The sequence below is a fragment of the Ambystoma mexicanum genome, chromosome 12 (assembly GCF_040938575.1).
Source record: "Ambystoma mexicanum isolate Mex_15411 chromosome 12, UKY_AmexF1_1, whole genome shotgun sequence".
Classification (NCBI taxonomy): domain Eukaryota; kingdom Metazoa; phylum Chordata; class Amphibia; order Caudata; family Ambystomatidae; genus Ambystoma; species Ambystoma mexicanum.
This window is the reverse complement of record NC_090936.1, coordinates 429147641-429164727: the sequence shown is the minus strand read 5'-3', so window position 1 is coordinate 429164727 and position 17087 is coordinate 429147641. Positions and strand designations below refer to the sequence as shown.

Below are 17087 nucleotides of genomic sequence, written 5' to 3'. Positions count from 1 at the left end.
AAGAATTGAAAAACTTTTCACTCCTTCACCCTCAGACCCGCTGTACATCAGGGGACATTCCATTCCGGATTCCCTTGTAGTAACTAATACAAGGAAGAGGGCAGGGGTGCCGCTGTCCACCAGCGAGGCACCACCTGACAAGGAGGGCAAGAGGTTATATGCCCTTGCAAAGAGAGTCACATCCTCGGCTGCCTTTTCGGCAAGAATTGCGAACAACAATTCTTTGCTAGCTAGCTACGCGGACGCGCAGTGGGCCAAACTGCGCAAAGACGCCGAAGAAGCGCCGGAACCACTACGTACACGCCTGCTATCAACTATTGGCGAAGGAACCCAGGTCAACCAGAGTATTGTAAAGAACTCTCTGGATGCTGCAGAGACAGCGGGACGTTCCCTGGTTCAGGGAATACTCCTAAAACGACATGTATGGCTGCGCAACTCAGGGTTCAAACCGGAGACACAAGCGTCTTTAATAAATAAACCTGTTGAAGACTCGAACCTCTTCGGGAAAGCTGTGGATGAGGCTCTGGAGATGGCTAAAAAAGAGTTCGATACTGTCAAAACTCTTGACCAGATCTCTAAGCCCACTACCAGACGTGGCTATGGCAACAAACGCTTTTTTCGTGGCCAACGCCAACAGCTGAATCAGCAGCAACAGTACCCTGCCACCAATTACCAGACCAATAGTGGGCAGTACAGCCAAAGAGGCCAGCGCCGGGGCAAAGGGAGAGGTCGGGGGTCCACCCCCAGAGGCTCCCAAGCCCCCAACAACACCAAGTGACGCGAAGATTCGCGTCCCCTCCCATGCAACACCGGTCGGGGCCGGATAACATCCTTTCTTCCAGCATGGGAGGGAATAACGTCAGACCGCTGGGTACTTTCCACCGTTGCCCACGGATACTGCATCAAATTCAACAGTTCCCCAACATACAGACCCCCGAGGGGACGACGCATGACACCGGAACACCTTGCCATCCTTCTCCAAGAAGTACAACAACTGCTGGAAAAAGGAGCCATAGAGGTCGTGCCTCTATCTCAGGTAACGGAAGGTATTTATTCAGTGTACTTCCTTGTACCCAAAAAGGATCTAACCATGCGCCCTGTATTAGATCTGCGCCCAGCGAACAAGTTTATCAAACCCCAGAAGTTTCGTATGGTGACCTTACAGGAAGTGATCCCACTGCTATCACAGGGAGATTACATGACAACATTGGACATGAAAGATGCATACTTTCATATTTTAATGTTGCCAGCGCACAGAAGATACCTCAGGTTCATGATAGAGGGCAAACACTACCAGTTCAGAGTGCTACCCTTCGGCATAGCATCAGCACCAAGGGTATTCACGAAGGTACTGGCAGTGGCAGCGGCCCACCTGCGCAGGTTGTCCATCCCAGTTTACCCTTAACTCGACGACTGGCTCATAACAGGGGATTCTTACGAAACATGCTTCTCCAATACCCAAAAGACTGTAGACCTTTTGTTCCAGTTGGGCTTCTCCATCAACGAAAAGAAGTCCAGCCTAGACCCCAGCCAAATCAAACAATTCCTAGGGGCTCTAATTCAAACAAAGGACGGCCTCGTCTTCCCCTCCAACGAGAGGGTCCAAAACATGCTGTTTCAGATCCCTCAATATGTGACCGGTCGAGAGGTGACGGTACGCAAAGCAATGCGCTTGCTAGGCATGATGGCGTCGTGTATTTATTTGGTACCTCACGCGCGCCTGCGCATGCGCCCTATGCAAGAGTGGCTCAACAGCCAGTGGTGTCAGGCCAGCGGACTATGGGACGATCTAGTGGTGGTCTCGCAGGCCTTGGTTCTCTCGCTACGGTGGTGGACAAGGGAAAACCTGGAAAGAGGGAAACCCTTTGCCACACCCGCGGCAGAAGCCACTCTAACCACAGACTCATCCCTCACAGGATGGGGGGCTCACCTATCCCATCAGACTGCTCACGCAGTGTGGACTCAGAACGTAGCATCCAAACACATAAATCTACTGGAGCTACTAGCTGTGTTCAAGGCGCTAAAAGCCTTCCAGGAACACCTACAAGGCAAGACTGTGTTGGTCCTTACAGACAGCACCACAGCCATGTACTACATCAACAAGCAGGGGGGCACCCACGCTCCAGGACTGTCCAAACTGGCCCAAAATATATGGAAGTGGGCTCTCAAACAAAACATGTTCCTACTGTCACAACATGTACCAGGGGAACTCAATCTGCTGGCAGACAAACTCAGCAGAGATTTCCCCCTGCCCGAAGAGTACGAATGGCGATTGCACGAAGACATAGTCTTCGACGTCTTCACACAATGGGGATGCCCAGAAATAGACCTATTCGCAACCCTGGAGAACTCACAATGCCTAAGTTACGCCTCCAGGTACCCCCAGAACCAATCCAAGGGGAACGGTCTATCGATGCAATGGTCAGGGAAATTTGTTGACGCTTTTCCCCCGACTCCCCTTCTCAACAAGGTGGTGCACAAGATGCACCAGGAACAAGTGACCATGATACTGGTGGCCCCAATCTGGGCCCGACAGCCATGGTTCGCTCACTTGATGGAGATTTCTCTATCTCCCCCAGTGAAACTCCCCTGCCCGTACAACATGCTGTGACAAGACAAGGGCAGAACTCTGCATCCATGCCCCCAGAACATGAACTTAGCAGCTTGGCTCCTGAGATCATAGAATTCGGACACCTACAGCTCCTGCAGAGATGCATGGACATCCTCAGGGAAGCCAGAAAACCTAACACTCGCCACTGCTATTCTAGCAAGTGGAAGAGATTTGTCATCTGGTGCAGAGGAAAAAGCATCAACCCGATTGACTGCTCTCCCACACATATTGTTCTATACCTGACCCACTTATTGGATTCAGGTCTAGTGTTCAATTCCATTAAAGTCCACCTAGCGGCACTTTCTGCATACACCACTTCCCAACTCAAGGTGTCGTGGTGGAAGATCCCTGTTATAAAGGCCTTCATGGAGGGAGTAAAAAGAATACACCCCCCGATAGCTGACCCAGCTCCCGGATGGGACCTTAACGTGGTACTTACCAGACTCATGGGCTCACCATTCGAACCCATGCACAAAGCATCTCTTAAAGACCTCACTCTTAAGACTGTTTTTTTTAATAGCTATCACCTCCATCAGGAGAGTAAGTGAACTACAGGCTCTTTCTGTTCTAGACCCCTTCGTTACAGTTCAGAGATAAGGTGGTTCTACGCACGCACCCAAGGTTTGCTCCAAAATTCATCTCGAAATTCCACGTAAACCAGTCTATAGAACTGCCAACGTTCTTTCAAAATCCTTCCAACTTGGGAGAAAAAACTCTACACACACTAGATGTGCGCAGAGCGGTCATGTTCTACATGGAAAACACCAGACCACTGAGGAAGACTAATCAGTTCTTCGTCTCGGTGGCAGCAGGAAGAGAAGGGGATGCAGTTTCAAAGTCCACTATTTCTAGATGGATTGTTCAATGCATCACTCTCTGCTATACTCTTGCTAAGAGAGAACTGCCCTTTAAGCCAAGAGCACACTCTACTCGAGGCACGGGGGCGTCCATAGCATTCATTGCAAATGTTCCCCTTGAGTCCATCTGCAAAGCGGCTACCTGGAGTTCTGTGCACACCTTTACAAAACACTACTGTCTAGATGCACACTCGAGATCTGACTCCCAGGTGGGACAGGCAGTATTAAGACATCTTTTCTCTACTGTTCCTTCTCATAACCACCGCCAACTCCGGGTACTGCTCGCTACTCTATGCACAGCATGTGATTCTAAGCAGATTAACAAACATCAGAAGACAATGCATTACTTACCGTAAAAGCATTTCTGATGGTTGTATCTGCTTAGATTCACATGCGCCCACCCTTCCTCCCCGCTCGGATGGAAGGAACATAGACTTCCTTTTATATCTCTCTTTTCTGTACTCACTCACGTCTAGAAGGCTCCCTCAGGGCAGAAAAATACAAACAGAGGGACCTCGACGCGTGAGGGATTGTGGGTACAACGCACGTCACTATAGGGATAGTATTTCAGACACGCCTTGTCGACGTCCCTTTTCGACTACGAAAAACAAAATGCAATACTCCGCAGTGACCACTGGATGTCGGACCTATGCACAGCATGTGAATCTAAGCAGATACAACCATCAGAAATTCTTTTACGGTAAGTAATGCATTGTCATATATATATATATATATATATATATATATATATATATATATATATATATTTCTATATATCTATCATTGGTGACACTGGGCAGCCCTGCTTAGTTCCTCTGTATATTCTCCAGGCTTCCGAAATACGTCGCCCTGTTTTCACTCTGGCCCTAGGGTCTTTATACAGCATCCTGATCCATCTAAGGAACCCTTCCCCCTATGCCGAAGTGGGCGAGGACATTCAGCAGCCACCCCAGTTCAGAGTCAAAGGCTTTAACGGCGTCTAGGGACACTATTGCGCATTCGCCCTGTCTAAGATTTGTCCGGTCTATCACATGGTGTAGCCTACAGAGATTCCATGACGTGTTCCGTCCCGGGACATATCATGTCTGGTCCTGGTGGATCACTGTGGGGGTGTCCAGTCAACTCGTCGAAAAAAAACTGGTCGACTGCAATTTGGTCGAAAACCATTTCGTCGAAAACCATTTCGTCGAAATTTTTTTTTATTTATATATTTATTTTTTGGGTTTTCGTTTAGTTAAAAAAGGGGTTTTTAGAGAAAAAAAGTGGGTTGGGGCCCCCCCAAAAAAAAAAAAAAAAGGGTTAAAATAGAAAACAAAAAAATTTCGACTAAATGGTTTTCGACCAATTTGCTTCGACCATTTGTCTGGTCGACCAATTTTTTTCGACGAATTGACTGGCAACCACTGTGGGCACTACTTGTTTTAGGCGGTCAGCTAGGACCGCCATAAGTATTTTGGCACCCTGATTATTGAGGGAAATCGGCCTATAGGAGGCACACTTCTTCTGCGACTTCCTGGTTTAAGGATCGGTACAACTCTTCATATCCTTATGCAAGTATTCTCCTTCAAACAGTTGAATTCTCTGTAAACTGATGAACTCATCTCAACCATCCTTTCTCATTTGGTCAACCCTCCTGCTTGTGCTCACGTATCCAAAATGGCTTGAGATGCACCTTCAGGGGATGCCTGTTGGAGGCTGACGGTAGCTTCCTAGTGTCATACCGTCTTTCACCAGGAAACCGAACACATGTCCCCTGCAAGCACCTCTCCTTGGTATTGTGCACTCCAAACAGTCACCCATGGTTCAGGTATTGCCTCAAAATGATCCCAGAACTCACCTTCTTTCCACACTCCTCCTTTCCTTCCCCCCACCCCATGGCACTTGACATTCACTGGCACTACTGGGGGCACACAGCATAATCATCTTAACGGCCATGCCTGGGAAAGGGTGGGAGAGCACAGGATTTCCTCTCTCCTGGCTACTGTGATCGATCCTTGCACAGTGCATAAATCATGGGCTACAGTTTCAGGGCACACACAACTTGGCCAATCCACTTTCCTTGTTGGAGCTGGCAGCAGATATTACTATGAAGCCTAGCGCTGGTGAAATACTGCACCTGCTTTGCTGTTACCCGTTCTTTACTGCCATGTGTCTAAATGCAGATTCCTTGCCTCTGTTGTCCCTGCCATCTCATCCCTACCGCTCCTCTTTTGCATGTGTGCGGTCAGTACCTAGATTGTCATGCTTTAGCAGATGTTTCTAGTTTTGATAATTCACCTGCTTCATTACTGCCTCAAAGTATTTCATTTGTGGGTGATCCTAAATATACTTAAGTTTAAACTAGGGGAAAATTGAGCGATTGACTGTGGATAACAACCACCCTTCTAAATACAGGTCTAAGAAATGTGAACACCTTCTTTACGACACAGACCCTTCCTAAGTCCTTGGTAATGACACAGGGCAGCTTGAGGCCTCTGTGAAGGCACTAGGAAGGCACTCTGGCAATCTGGGGAACCCATTGATGGATTGTTTGTCGTGCATCAGAGACTCCCAGATTCTCTGAGACAGCTGTGTAACTCAATAGCTGGATACTGATTCAAAATTAAGAGCTGGAACCTGGGGTGTGGTGGGAAAATGAAACTTAACTATACAAATGCATTCTCAAATTAAATAGATGAAACTTGCCTTCAAAGATTTAATTTCAGGAGCGACCTGTGGAAACAGCTCTGTGTAGATGTATACAGTAGGCTAAACTGAAAGTAGTGCTGTTTTCCTGCTCTGCATTACATCCTTAATGTCATTAACATTTACAATAAGACAATATAGTTGTCAACATTGTGAGTGATATAGCTTTTCTTAATTGCCTAAAAGGGCTTGACATTTTCTTTGTATACATAGAAATTGATAATAGTTTGCAGGAATTTTAGAATATACTTTGATCACATTTGTTCTATCTTTAATTGTAATTTGGTTACTATGGAGTCATGCTCTTCCTCCTTCTCAAACAGTTGTGGATTACTTGCACCACATGTGAAGGAGTGAGACACAAGCACAGCCCCTCAAATTCTAATTTCAACACTTTATACATTTTTTCAAAATAACCAACACGTAACTAATACAAGCATTAATGGAATATCAGAGTTACAATTCCTTTCTGAACAATCATTGAATACACTAACACAACTTAAGAATCCTATGATACAGGCTTTTGAAACAGATCGAGTACTGGAATAATCATTCAGGTAATTGAGTTCTGTACTTCTGCTATCTTGTGCTTGACTCACAAGGGCACTTGCCGTGGGATCAATGTTCTCTCTCAAGGGGGGCAGGCAGGTGATTTGTTGAAAGGTTGGGATTTACAGTAGAAGAAGCTGCCCAAACCATTATGGCCTTAACCTTTCACCTTGGCTGATCTCATTGGTTTTGTTTCCAGAATGATGCAGCAGAGAAGGGTAAAAGCACAGAGTTGAAAAAGCTGCAGATCTTTGGTGCAGGTCCAAAAATGAGTTTGGAGGTAGCAGTGAAGGAGAGAGGTGAGTGCAACCTATTTTGTAGCTGAAATGCTAGTATGACTTGTAGATAGTGGGGGTTGGGCTTATCTAGCTTGTGGGTTGGCAAATAGGCTGTTGGGAATTTTGGATGGATAGTAACTGTCTGAATTAACAGTAACAGGGCAGGGTTATCAGGTGTAGGCACCCTTGTTGAAAGATTGTTGTTGAAGATGTTGGAAACACATGTGCTATCCTCCCTTACCTTTTGTATATTACATGTCTTCTTTCTTTGTCTCTGTGCTCAGACTGTGGCTGGTCTGATTGGTTTTTGTGCCCGTACGTGAGTGGCACTTGGAGGCCTTAATGCATGGTGTGTAGCGTCTTTTAGGTACATTTTTCTTTTAGTACCAAATCAAACCAGTCTCAAGTAACTAGAAACCCAACGGACAGCACCAAGCATTGTGTCCAAGCATCAAAACACCTGAAAAGCAAAGGGTCATCCTTTTGCCACTTGTTAAAGGCTGAATAGCTTTCTTGTATGATGTGATGGAGTGTGTAGTTGAGATTGGATACCCTTAGACCGACGATCTCTTCATCTTCCAACACATGCCCTTAAAGTAGGGTATTCGCCACCCTTATCTGATATTTCTGTTTTGACAATTTTACATACATTATGCCTTTTGGTGTCTGACTGCTTTTAAAGTACTGAGTGTTTATGTTTAAATAAAATTGTAACAACCCAATTCTACTTTTCTAGGGTTTTCCAACAAAGAGAGTAAACAGCAATATTGCCACGTGGAAATAAAACAAGGTACTTGAATTTTTGAATCTACATGTGCAACTCCATTTCTCCTTGGGTTTTCTTAAGATTCTGATTACTTGAACAGTGTTTTCTATAAAGCACAAAACCTCTACTAGCATCTACATAAAATTATAACTTATGTCACTATTACCTACTTTTTTTAGTATTTTTTTTTTTAATCAATCTCTCAATTATACAAACCTAATTTGACCCAATCCCACAAAGGAATTTTAAAACTTTGACAAACCAATTTCTTCTGTAGGTGCGTTAATCAGCTGATCTATAGTAGCAATCCAAGTGACCCGTTTTGAAATTGAAAATACATTAATACAAGAGAAGCCCTACAGCAAGATTAGATTTTCTTTTTTTTTCTTTTTTTTCTGTTGGCAATAAAGCCTTAAACAAACAGCAGGTCAATACGCTTTTAAAATGTAAAAGTTAAAAAAGAATGTTTGTCATAAAACAATTTTCATAACCATTTAAAGAATAAGACATTAAACATAATTACTTTATAAAACAAGAAGAGTATGAGCATGCCCCCCCATGGCTATCAGGGTAATAACTAATAGTACCACGCCTAAGCCGAGAGCGGGGTGCGACCAGGAGACACTGGGGCAGCTCGCTGGCACCAACAGAAAGGGAAGGGACCAGCCGCCCCGCCAACGGCGCACATGCACCCAGTCAGGAGGAGCACATAGGTGGGGAGTGGGACACGGAACAGATACCCCCTGTTGGAGCCTTTGCATCAGGAAAGGGAACAGGGCTCTTGGGCGGCCCATCGGGAAAGAAGGCGGGCACTTCAGAACTCAAGGCGAAGACGGATAACCCAGCGGAGCCAGAGTAGTATGTAACTAGAGCCAACAAATCAAGCCTCTAGGCTACTGACATACAACCTGTCTATCAACCATGTCAAAAACCAGGGGGAAAAGGACCCTCCATTGTCGGCGAAAACCACCAGAAAGCCCCAGGATGGCACCCTGGCTAAGATCTGGGCCAAAGAGAGAGACCTTCCTGGGGGACACCATATAGCAGACCTACCCCCGGAGCCAGGGGAGGACTTTACGCAGGAGGAACAGGACCCACCCGTAACAGTCTATGCTTAAGCAATTTCTCAGTGACATTGGGGACAGGATAACCTCTGCGGTACAGAAAAAAAAATGGACGCTCTGAGGGAGGACCAGACCGAGGAGCTGTAGGAGATTGAGAGACCTCAACAAAATGGAAGAGAGGTTGGACACTAATGAAAGGGCGATATAGGAGCTGACAGAAGATGTCCGACCTGATGCTCTGCTGGAAACCCTGGCAACCGCCACCCACAACCTCGAACTATAGGCAGAGGACCTAGAAAATAGGTCCAGGAGGTCCAAAACCCACATCAAATGCCTCTCGGAGGACACAGAGGACCAAGACCTTGCGGAAGTTGTTAAAAATAACTTCATGGGCCGTCTGGAATCCGACACTGACCAGGAGATCAAATTTGACAGGATCCACAGAGTGGGCCCCCGCAGGCAGGAACCGGGGGCGAGACCGAGGAATATTCTGGATGCCATCCAGGACTAAACCACCAAGGAAAAATTACTCCCAAAGGTCAGGAGGGCGAGACAGAACACCCACAACAGAGCAGAAATGTTCCTATACCAGGACTTGACACAATCGACCCTCATTAAGAGGAGGAAAATGGGCCTAATCCTAGCCTTCTTGAGAGATCCGGTACAGATGGACATACCCGTTTGGGGTACTCTTTGAATGGCAGGGGAAGCAACATAACATTTTGACATATGAACAAGGAGCTACCCTCCTGGGTATTAGACCGCCATGAACCAGCTCGCCCATCGGACCTTCAGCTAAACACCCGCAGACCATGGGAATGGACCACAGTAGGTCCCAAAAGATCAAAAAAAGGGGAACACCAACTACCTTGCAGTGGCCCGCAGCAGGAAGAGATCAAGACAATAATAAACTCCTCTCCTCCTAACCCCCACCCCCACCCCCAACTACACTCCCGGCTTGACATGCAGCACGGTGGGGGCCCACATCGTAGCATCTCTCCTGGGGAAGGGCGCAAGTTAAGTTTTTGCGCTAGCAAGGCCTACAAGAGGCCCTGTGGGAAGGGGATGGGCGAGTGACTCTTGGAATGGGTTTGGGAGAACCCGCACCGGGCAAACCTGGTACTACTCAAGGATTCAACTCTCAAGACACTGATTCGAGGGGGGCTAATTGCCAGTTGAATTTGCCCAGACAAAAGGGGGGTGGGAGGATATCGAGGGGGGGGGAGGGTCCGGGAAGACAGGATGTCCACAGTAGAAGGGGCAAGAGGGAGACGATGGAAGAACCAAAGGGGCAGCTCCCAGATCCATCCCGAAAGCCACACAATTACAAGAGGAACACACACGCGACAATGGGTAGCAGCAATAACCTAAAGATTATAGTGCTAAATGTCAACAGCCTAAATTCCCCTATCAAAAGGAAAAGAATAGAGATACCTAAAAAGGGAACAACCTTTCAAGAAACTCATGTCCACACCAGGGACACAAGAAGGATCAAGTTCTGGGGCTACACAAGACTTTTCCAAGCCAACAAGAAAGGAGGAGTACTCCTGGCCCTGAAAGACGGGCTAGACCTGGCCCCCGATTGGGACCAGATGCCGATGAGCAGGGGAGATGCATAGCAGTAGCACTGACTGGGAGAGGGAAAGCCTACACAGTAGTGACACTATACGCTCACAACACAGGCCAGGATGCATTTGTCCAAAAAGCTCCAACCATACTCAAAAAATTTGCCAAGACTCACATTATCTTAACAGGGAACTTCTACATAGCGTGGGACCCCACTAAGGATAGAAGCAACAAACAGCCAGGAGCACAAGGGACACCTTCAGGTGTGCTCGGGGGGGAAAAATGAAAGATCTGGCCCTAGTGGACGCGTGGAGTGAGCTAGAGGGAGACGAGGAGGGCTATATCTTCTATTTGCATGCCCCTCGCACGCACTCAAGGATAGAATATGCATGGCTCTCTAGAGGTCTCCTGGGTCATACAACAGGGATTGCAGTCGGGACGATCATACAGTCAGACCACACCTGCCCATAACCCTAAACATAAAAAGAAACCAGCCGTTTTGTGCAAATGGCATTACCCGGCCACCCAATTTAAAGATGCGAAACTAGTCCAAGAACTCACAGAAGGGTTAGATATATTTTATTTGTATTGCGTTCGTAAACAAGAGTTTCAGAGCGTGACTAGGCAAGGGAGGGGAAGAGGGGAGAACACAACCCAACAACTCTTTTACTAGGCCCAGTGACATTGAGAATGCGCAAATGCATGGGAAAAGGGGGAAAAAGTGCATGGAAGGGGGAGAGCGGTAAGTGCAGAGCAGAGGAGAGCAGATAAATAATAAATTAAAAAAAAATGGAGGGGCAATAAACAGTGGTAGTACAGCCAGCAAGTGGCAAGTGTTGCTTTTAAGGCAGCAGACTCGCTAAATCTGATAAGTGCAGAAAAAGAAGAAAAACGGGGTGGGGGGGACTGTATGTGTACAGATACAGTCCCCACTGCAAGGGGTGGCCAGGAGGCAGTGCAGGAGGGTGGCAGGATGAGCAGGTACCTGGGCCTAGGGGACAGAGGGTGACCAGGTGCACAGTGCCAAGAGAGCAGATCAGCAGGGGAGAGGGGGGAGCGAAGGCAGAAGCAAAGGGGATGATCTTAGGGTGCTTCCGGAACCAGAGATGGTTCTCCTCAAGTTTTAGAGTGGCAGGGAGGCTGTTCCAGAGGGAGGCCCTAGCTGATGATGATCTACCCCCAGCTCGTTTCTTTGAAAAACGATTGACCCGGAGGGAGTTAGAGGTAGGGGAGCGAAGAGCTGGAGAGGGGAGTTATTTGCAGAGTGATAGCTGAAGGTATTTTGGACCCAGGCCCCAGAAAGCCTTGTGGACAATGCAGAGGGTTTTGAATTTAATCCTCACATCCACTGGGAGCCAATGGAGAGATTTCAGAGCTGGAGAGATACGATCCCAAGGCTTGAGGCCAAGGACAAGTCTTGCAGTCCTGTTCTAGATAAGTTGCAGAGGGTGCAGAGTAGAGGCAGGTAGATTTAGAAAGAGGCTGTTATAATAGTCCAACCTGGAGAGAACCAGAGCTTGGGAGACGGTGAGCTTCTGAGGGAAAGAGAGGAAAGGCATAGTACATCTGAGGTGGTTCCGTAGGAAGTTTGACTTTTTAGAGACCTCAGAGATATGGGCGAAGAAGGAAAGTGTGGAGTCAAAGATGACCCCGAGGTTCTTAGCCTCGCAGGTAGGGGTTGGAGGAGGGCCAAGGGAGGCAGGCCAGAGAGTGAGGGAAAAGGATGTTAGATGGTGTGCCGATGATGAGGATCTCAGTCTTGCTGGCATTCAGACAAAGATCATTGGCTGCACACCAATGTTGAATGGCAGTTAGGCAGTCAGAGATAAGAGAGGTAGAGGAGGTGGCCGAGGGCAGCCAGAAAATGAGTGGAGTGTCATAAGCGTAGCAATGGAAATTTGATTAGAAAATGGCAATGCAGTGGGCGAGAGTTGCCAGGTATTGGTTGAAGAGCCAGCGGGAGAGGTTAGACTCCTGGGGAACCCCACAGGTAGAGAGGAAGATAGATGATAGGAAGGACCCCAGTTGGACCTGGGCGGGTCGATCAGAGAGGAAATAGATCAGCCAGAGCCTGATAAGTGATACCCAGGTTATCACAGAGACGGTTGAGCAGAATGGTGTGGTTGACCGTGTTGAAGGAAGAAGAGAGATCAAGAAGGATGAGGATAGAGGGAATGTTAGAGTCCAGGTTGGAGAGAAGATCTTCACAGGTGTTCAGGAGAGCAGTTTCCGTCCTTCTGGCCGCTCTGAAGCCAGACTGGTGGTCATGGAGACAGCCAACAGAATCTCAATGAAGGTTAAGCTGAGAGACGGCCAGCTTTTCCAGGAGTTTGCCTGGAAAGGGGATAATGGAAATTGGGCGATAGTTAGCCAGACAGGAAGGATCAGTTGTGGGTTTCTTGAGAAAAGGATGCACAAGGGAGTGCTTCAGAGGGGCGGGGAAGGATCCTGAGGCAAAGGAGTGGTTGCAAAAATCGGTAAGGGCCGGAACGAGGGTGTCAAATGTGGTCCTTGATGGTTTTAGAGGAACAGGGATGAACCTGTTTTGACAAGGCTTTCATAGATCGGACTTGTCTAGCGACCTCGTCAGGGGAGAAAATAGGTAAGGAAGAGAAGGACGGTGGGGGGGTAGGTAAAGGGGGGGTCTGCAAGCACAGACTGGGAGGGAATAGGGGGGCAGGGGAGGAGAGGATGGACAGGATGTCCTGGGTTTTTGAGAGAAAGTGCGAGGCAAGGGCATTGCAGAGAGCCTGGGAGGCAATAGGAGGGGTGAGGGCTGCCGCAGGGTTGGCAAGCTCTTTGCATGTTTTAAAGAGTTTGGCCGAGTTGTTAGATGCCGCAGAGATACAGGCTTGAGTGTGGGCTCTCTTCTTAGTGCGGACAGAGCGTCGGTAGTGCCTTTGGAGCAGGCGACAGGCCAGTTTGTCAGAGGATGAACAAGAAGCCCTCCATTTCCTCTCGGCCGCCATACACTTACGTTTAAGTATAGCTAGGTCAGAGTCATACCTGGAATTCCACTTGGCTTTGGACTTCAAGCGGATCCTCATGACAGGGGCAAGAGCATCAAGAGTATCAGCGATGGTAGAGAAGGGCAGGGTTGTGTCGGGTTGTGAGTCAGCCGGAGGAGGAGAAGGATGAGGAGGAGGGGGAGAGAACGTGGCAGTGAAAGCCTCGGCTGACACACGCTTCATAGGTCGGATGTCAGAGAAAGTAAGTGGCAGTGTTGGGGTGGGGTTGGCTTGGGGGCGGGAAGAGAGGAGAGATAGGCAGTGGTCACTCCAGGAGAGAGGAGTGGTCAGAGGGATAGAGAGTGGGAGGCCAGGGGAGATCAAGACATCAAGTGTGTGTGTGCCCTGCAGAGGACATCGGGCCAGAGGGGAAGGATAGAGAGGGAATCGCAGAGGTTGCGAAAGAGCAGATGAAGGACAGGGAAAATCGAGGTGGATTTTGAGGTCAGCAAGGAGGAGTTGTTGAGGCCAGGAGGGAGGAGTGGTCAGCCCACTCAGAGAGAAAAGAGGTGATTTGCCAAGGGGGCCGGTAGAAAATAGCACCAGTAAGAGTGGCTAGGAGAGATTGAGAGCCTGCAGACAAAGGCATTCAAAAGAGGAGTAAATCTGAATGGGAATGATAGTGGCAGGCATCCACTCAGGAAAGATCAGGGCTACGCCCCTTCCAGGCCGAGTGGATCTGGGTGCGGAGAGGATCTTGTAGCCCTCAGGGAGTAGTGTCAAAGCTCGTGACCGAGCTGGCCGTGAACCATGTCTCCATAAAACAGAGGATATCAAGGTCCAGTTCTTCAAGTAGGTGGCAGATGTCAGAGGAGTGTTGGACAGCAGAGCGAGAGTTGAGAGTGGCAAGATGAAGAATGTTGCAAGCCTTAAAGACCTTCCTGGGTCCACCAGGGAGCGCAGGCGAAATGGCCGCCTGAGCAAGGAGCTCCATTGAAACAGACGGCGGCGATGTAACCCGGATTGCCCAGCCTGCAAGCGTTGCAAGTTTCACAGGAGTGAGTGCGAAGTGAGGAGGGTCCAGTCAGTGCTTTCCCGGTGAAAATCGATGGAGGGAAGCGGTTGAAAGACGGTCCAAAAGATTGTGCCCTCCCCGCCCCCCGCCCCCCTCCCCCGGGTTCGTGTTGGCTTGGTCTGCCGCGCGGACTGAGGTGCAGGGCAGGCAACTGCCCGGGAGAGTGGTGGCCTTGGTGGCTGTAACTGAGGGCCCTCTGGCAGAAGCACAGCTACCAGCGGCAAGCCTGTGTTTCCCATGGCACCCTTGGAAGTGCTCATGGACGACTGGGGGACGCAGCTGCTGAGACAGCTGCAGTAGAAGATCGTCCCCCTACCCCCTTTTTGGAGAGAGAGCGGATCCCGAGAGCGAGGCAACTCTCCAGGGTTGGACCGGAGATTGAAGCAGCGCACGGGGTCTGCACTCTCACTGGCTGCCGAGGTTAGAGTTGCCGCCGGGCCCGTGGAGCTTTTAAGACCATACCTCGCCGCATCAGCAGCTGGCCGGCGGCCGTAGCAGAGGCACCCCAGACCCGCGCCAACACTGGAGAAAGGTAAGGAGCAGGGGTGCGGGCTGGGAAGGCACCCCCTCCTAGAGTTGCCATCACCGTCCTGCTAAGAAACGTTGGGAGGCCTTGAAGACAGGGCTGTGTATGAAGGCCAGGGCCCCTCTGCGGGAGCTACTTGAAGCTTGGCCAGTGATCTGGAGACCCCCCCCCTTATATTGGCATAAGCATGTGTCTTGAAAGGAAGCGGGGTCCCTCCACCCCCCACCCCCTTCTTGAGGGACCCGCAGATCTCAGCAGGGGTGAACTGAGCGTGCTGAGAGGGAGGTGGGGGCCGGCTCAGATAATGCTGCCCCCAATGGACTGAGGGGTTAAAGGCATCACATAGTGACTTGAAACTGACTCGTTCTGGCCCTCCTCTCCTAATCAGGTGTATTGCGCTTCCTGGGGCTCACAGCGCGGTGCTCTCCTTTTCCAGTCGCGGGCAGAAGCAAAGACGAGCCCCGGAGGTAATTGTGTTCTTCAAAGGGGTGCTCACCCCCACTACCCCTGCCTGCCTTTGCGCGTAACCTCTTGTCAGACTTACCTTCCATGCACCAGACTGTGGTGGAGGTGCCCTAAAGTACACAAGTGCCCCTCGCAGTCTGGGCCCCAGGCCACCGATCGACCCACGCGGACAAAGTGTACTCTAGTCATCGTTCGTTAAGCCACGATAGGTCCCGGTGTTCGGTCCCCACGGTGCCCTGTTCTCCTGCTGGAAGCAGTCGCAACGCATGCAGAGAAGCCTCGAAGAATACGGCACGTGTGAGAGGAAGTATGGACCCAGGGACTACACAGAGGCTTCAAGGGTTCCAACGGTCGCAAATGGGCATGTCTGCCCTCCAACCTCAAGATACTCCTCGGGTCCTGGGAGGGGATCAGGAGACCTCGACCAAGGCAGATATCCGTCTCCTCTTGGATGAGATTGTGCATTTCGCACGAGCATGACTGCCACGGTATCAGCACTTCAGGAGAAAGTCCACAGGATCGAGGACAAGGCGGAGGCCCTGGAAAATAATCAACAGTCAGTTGACCTGGTAGAGATGAGGACAGAGGGCTGTCTGCAAGATCTGGAGCGGAGAAACTTAGACTTGGAGGCCAAGCTGGACGATTTGGAGAACAGAGGAAAGGGAGCGAACTTTCAGATACATGGCATGAAGGAACCCCCAAACGAAACTCCTGCCTCTCTAGAGAGTAGAGTCAAAGCCTTGATATGCACTCTGCTGCCACAGCCGATGTCTCCTGAGCTGGTATTTGAAAGAGTGCATCGTGCGGGAGGCCCCCCCGGGAGGACCCCGATCGGTATTGGCCAAGTGTCATTACTTCAAACAGAAGATGGATAGTACGGCTGGCCAGAGAGCGTGATTCCATTGACTTTGAAGTCTCGAAGGTTCGTATCGATCAGGACATCTCCGCTGAGACCTTGGCAAAAAGAAGGGCGTGCAGACCACTAACTGCTTGGCTCGGGGAACGAAACATTTCGTACAGATTGGCGTCACCCTTTCGCTCTCACCTTCACTTGTGACGAGGTTGAATATCGAGTGGTCACGGCGGAAGAGGCCTCGAGTATGTTGTGGGGCTTACAGGCGGGGGGAGAGACCACCGAGTCAGAAGAGGATACATCATCATCGGAGCCTAGCAGGAAGCCTTCCGGTCCGTTGCTCCACAAAAACTGCGACGAAAGGGAGGAAATTTGCAAAACTGAATACTCCGTGATAGCCACTGTTAGTTTGACCTGTTCTAGGGAATTGAGGCTTCCTGGGGGAGATCGGTAGTTAACACGGCGAGGACTCCGAATGGGGGGTTTTACTTCTCAGAAACTTGATGGGAGTCCTTCCCAACTGGCCCCTATGGCTCTTCCTCAATTCAGGTCGCTGTTTGGTAAGCAAGCCGGGCTGGGCACAAAAAGATGTCTCCGAGCAATCCGCCAAATTGAGTATTGATTTTTCTTTAGTCGGCTACTAGATTCCAGGGCCCCACCCGTTGAGTGGCCCTCTGTTTACACCTAGGGCGTCTTCCATGTTTGGAAATGTCTTCGACTGTTTGTCTTCTTCTTGGCTCTACTTTTTTTCTGTCCTTTGTTCTTCGGGGGGGGGGGGTGGAAGGGAAAGGTCGCTCAAAACTTTCGTTTACTTATGTGCTGTCCTTCTTACACTTTTTTTTTT

The 17087-nt window shown here is 49.4% G+C and overlaps 1 protein-coding gene across 8 annotated transcripts in view; it reads left to right on the top strand.

The window, feature by feature from the left end:
- KDM5A (lysine demethylase 5A) overlaps window positions 1-17087 on the top strand; it is a 1841472-nt gene that overhangs the window by 284273 nt on the left and 1540112 nt on the right. For 7 of the 8 annotated variants that reach the window (XR_011281783.1, XM_069628595.1, XM_069628593.1 and 4 more), the window contains 2 exons: window positions 6902-7001; window positions 7717-7770. The exons of the other annotated variant lie outside the window; for it this stretch is intronic. Coding sequence is in view for 6 of the 7 variants with exons in the window: in XM_069628595.1 (XP_069484696.1) it covers window positions 6902-7001; window positions 7717-7770 (154 nt within the window). In the remaining variant the exon portion in view is untranslated. The remainder of the gene's footprint in view (window positions 1-6901; window positions 7002-7716; window positions 7771-17087) is intronic. 8 annotated transcript variants of the gene reach the window in all.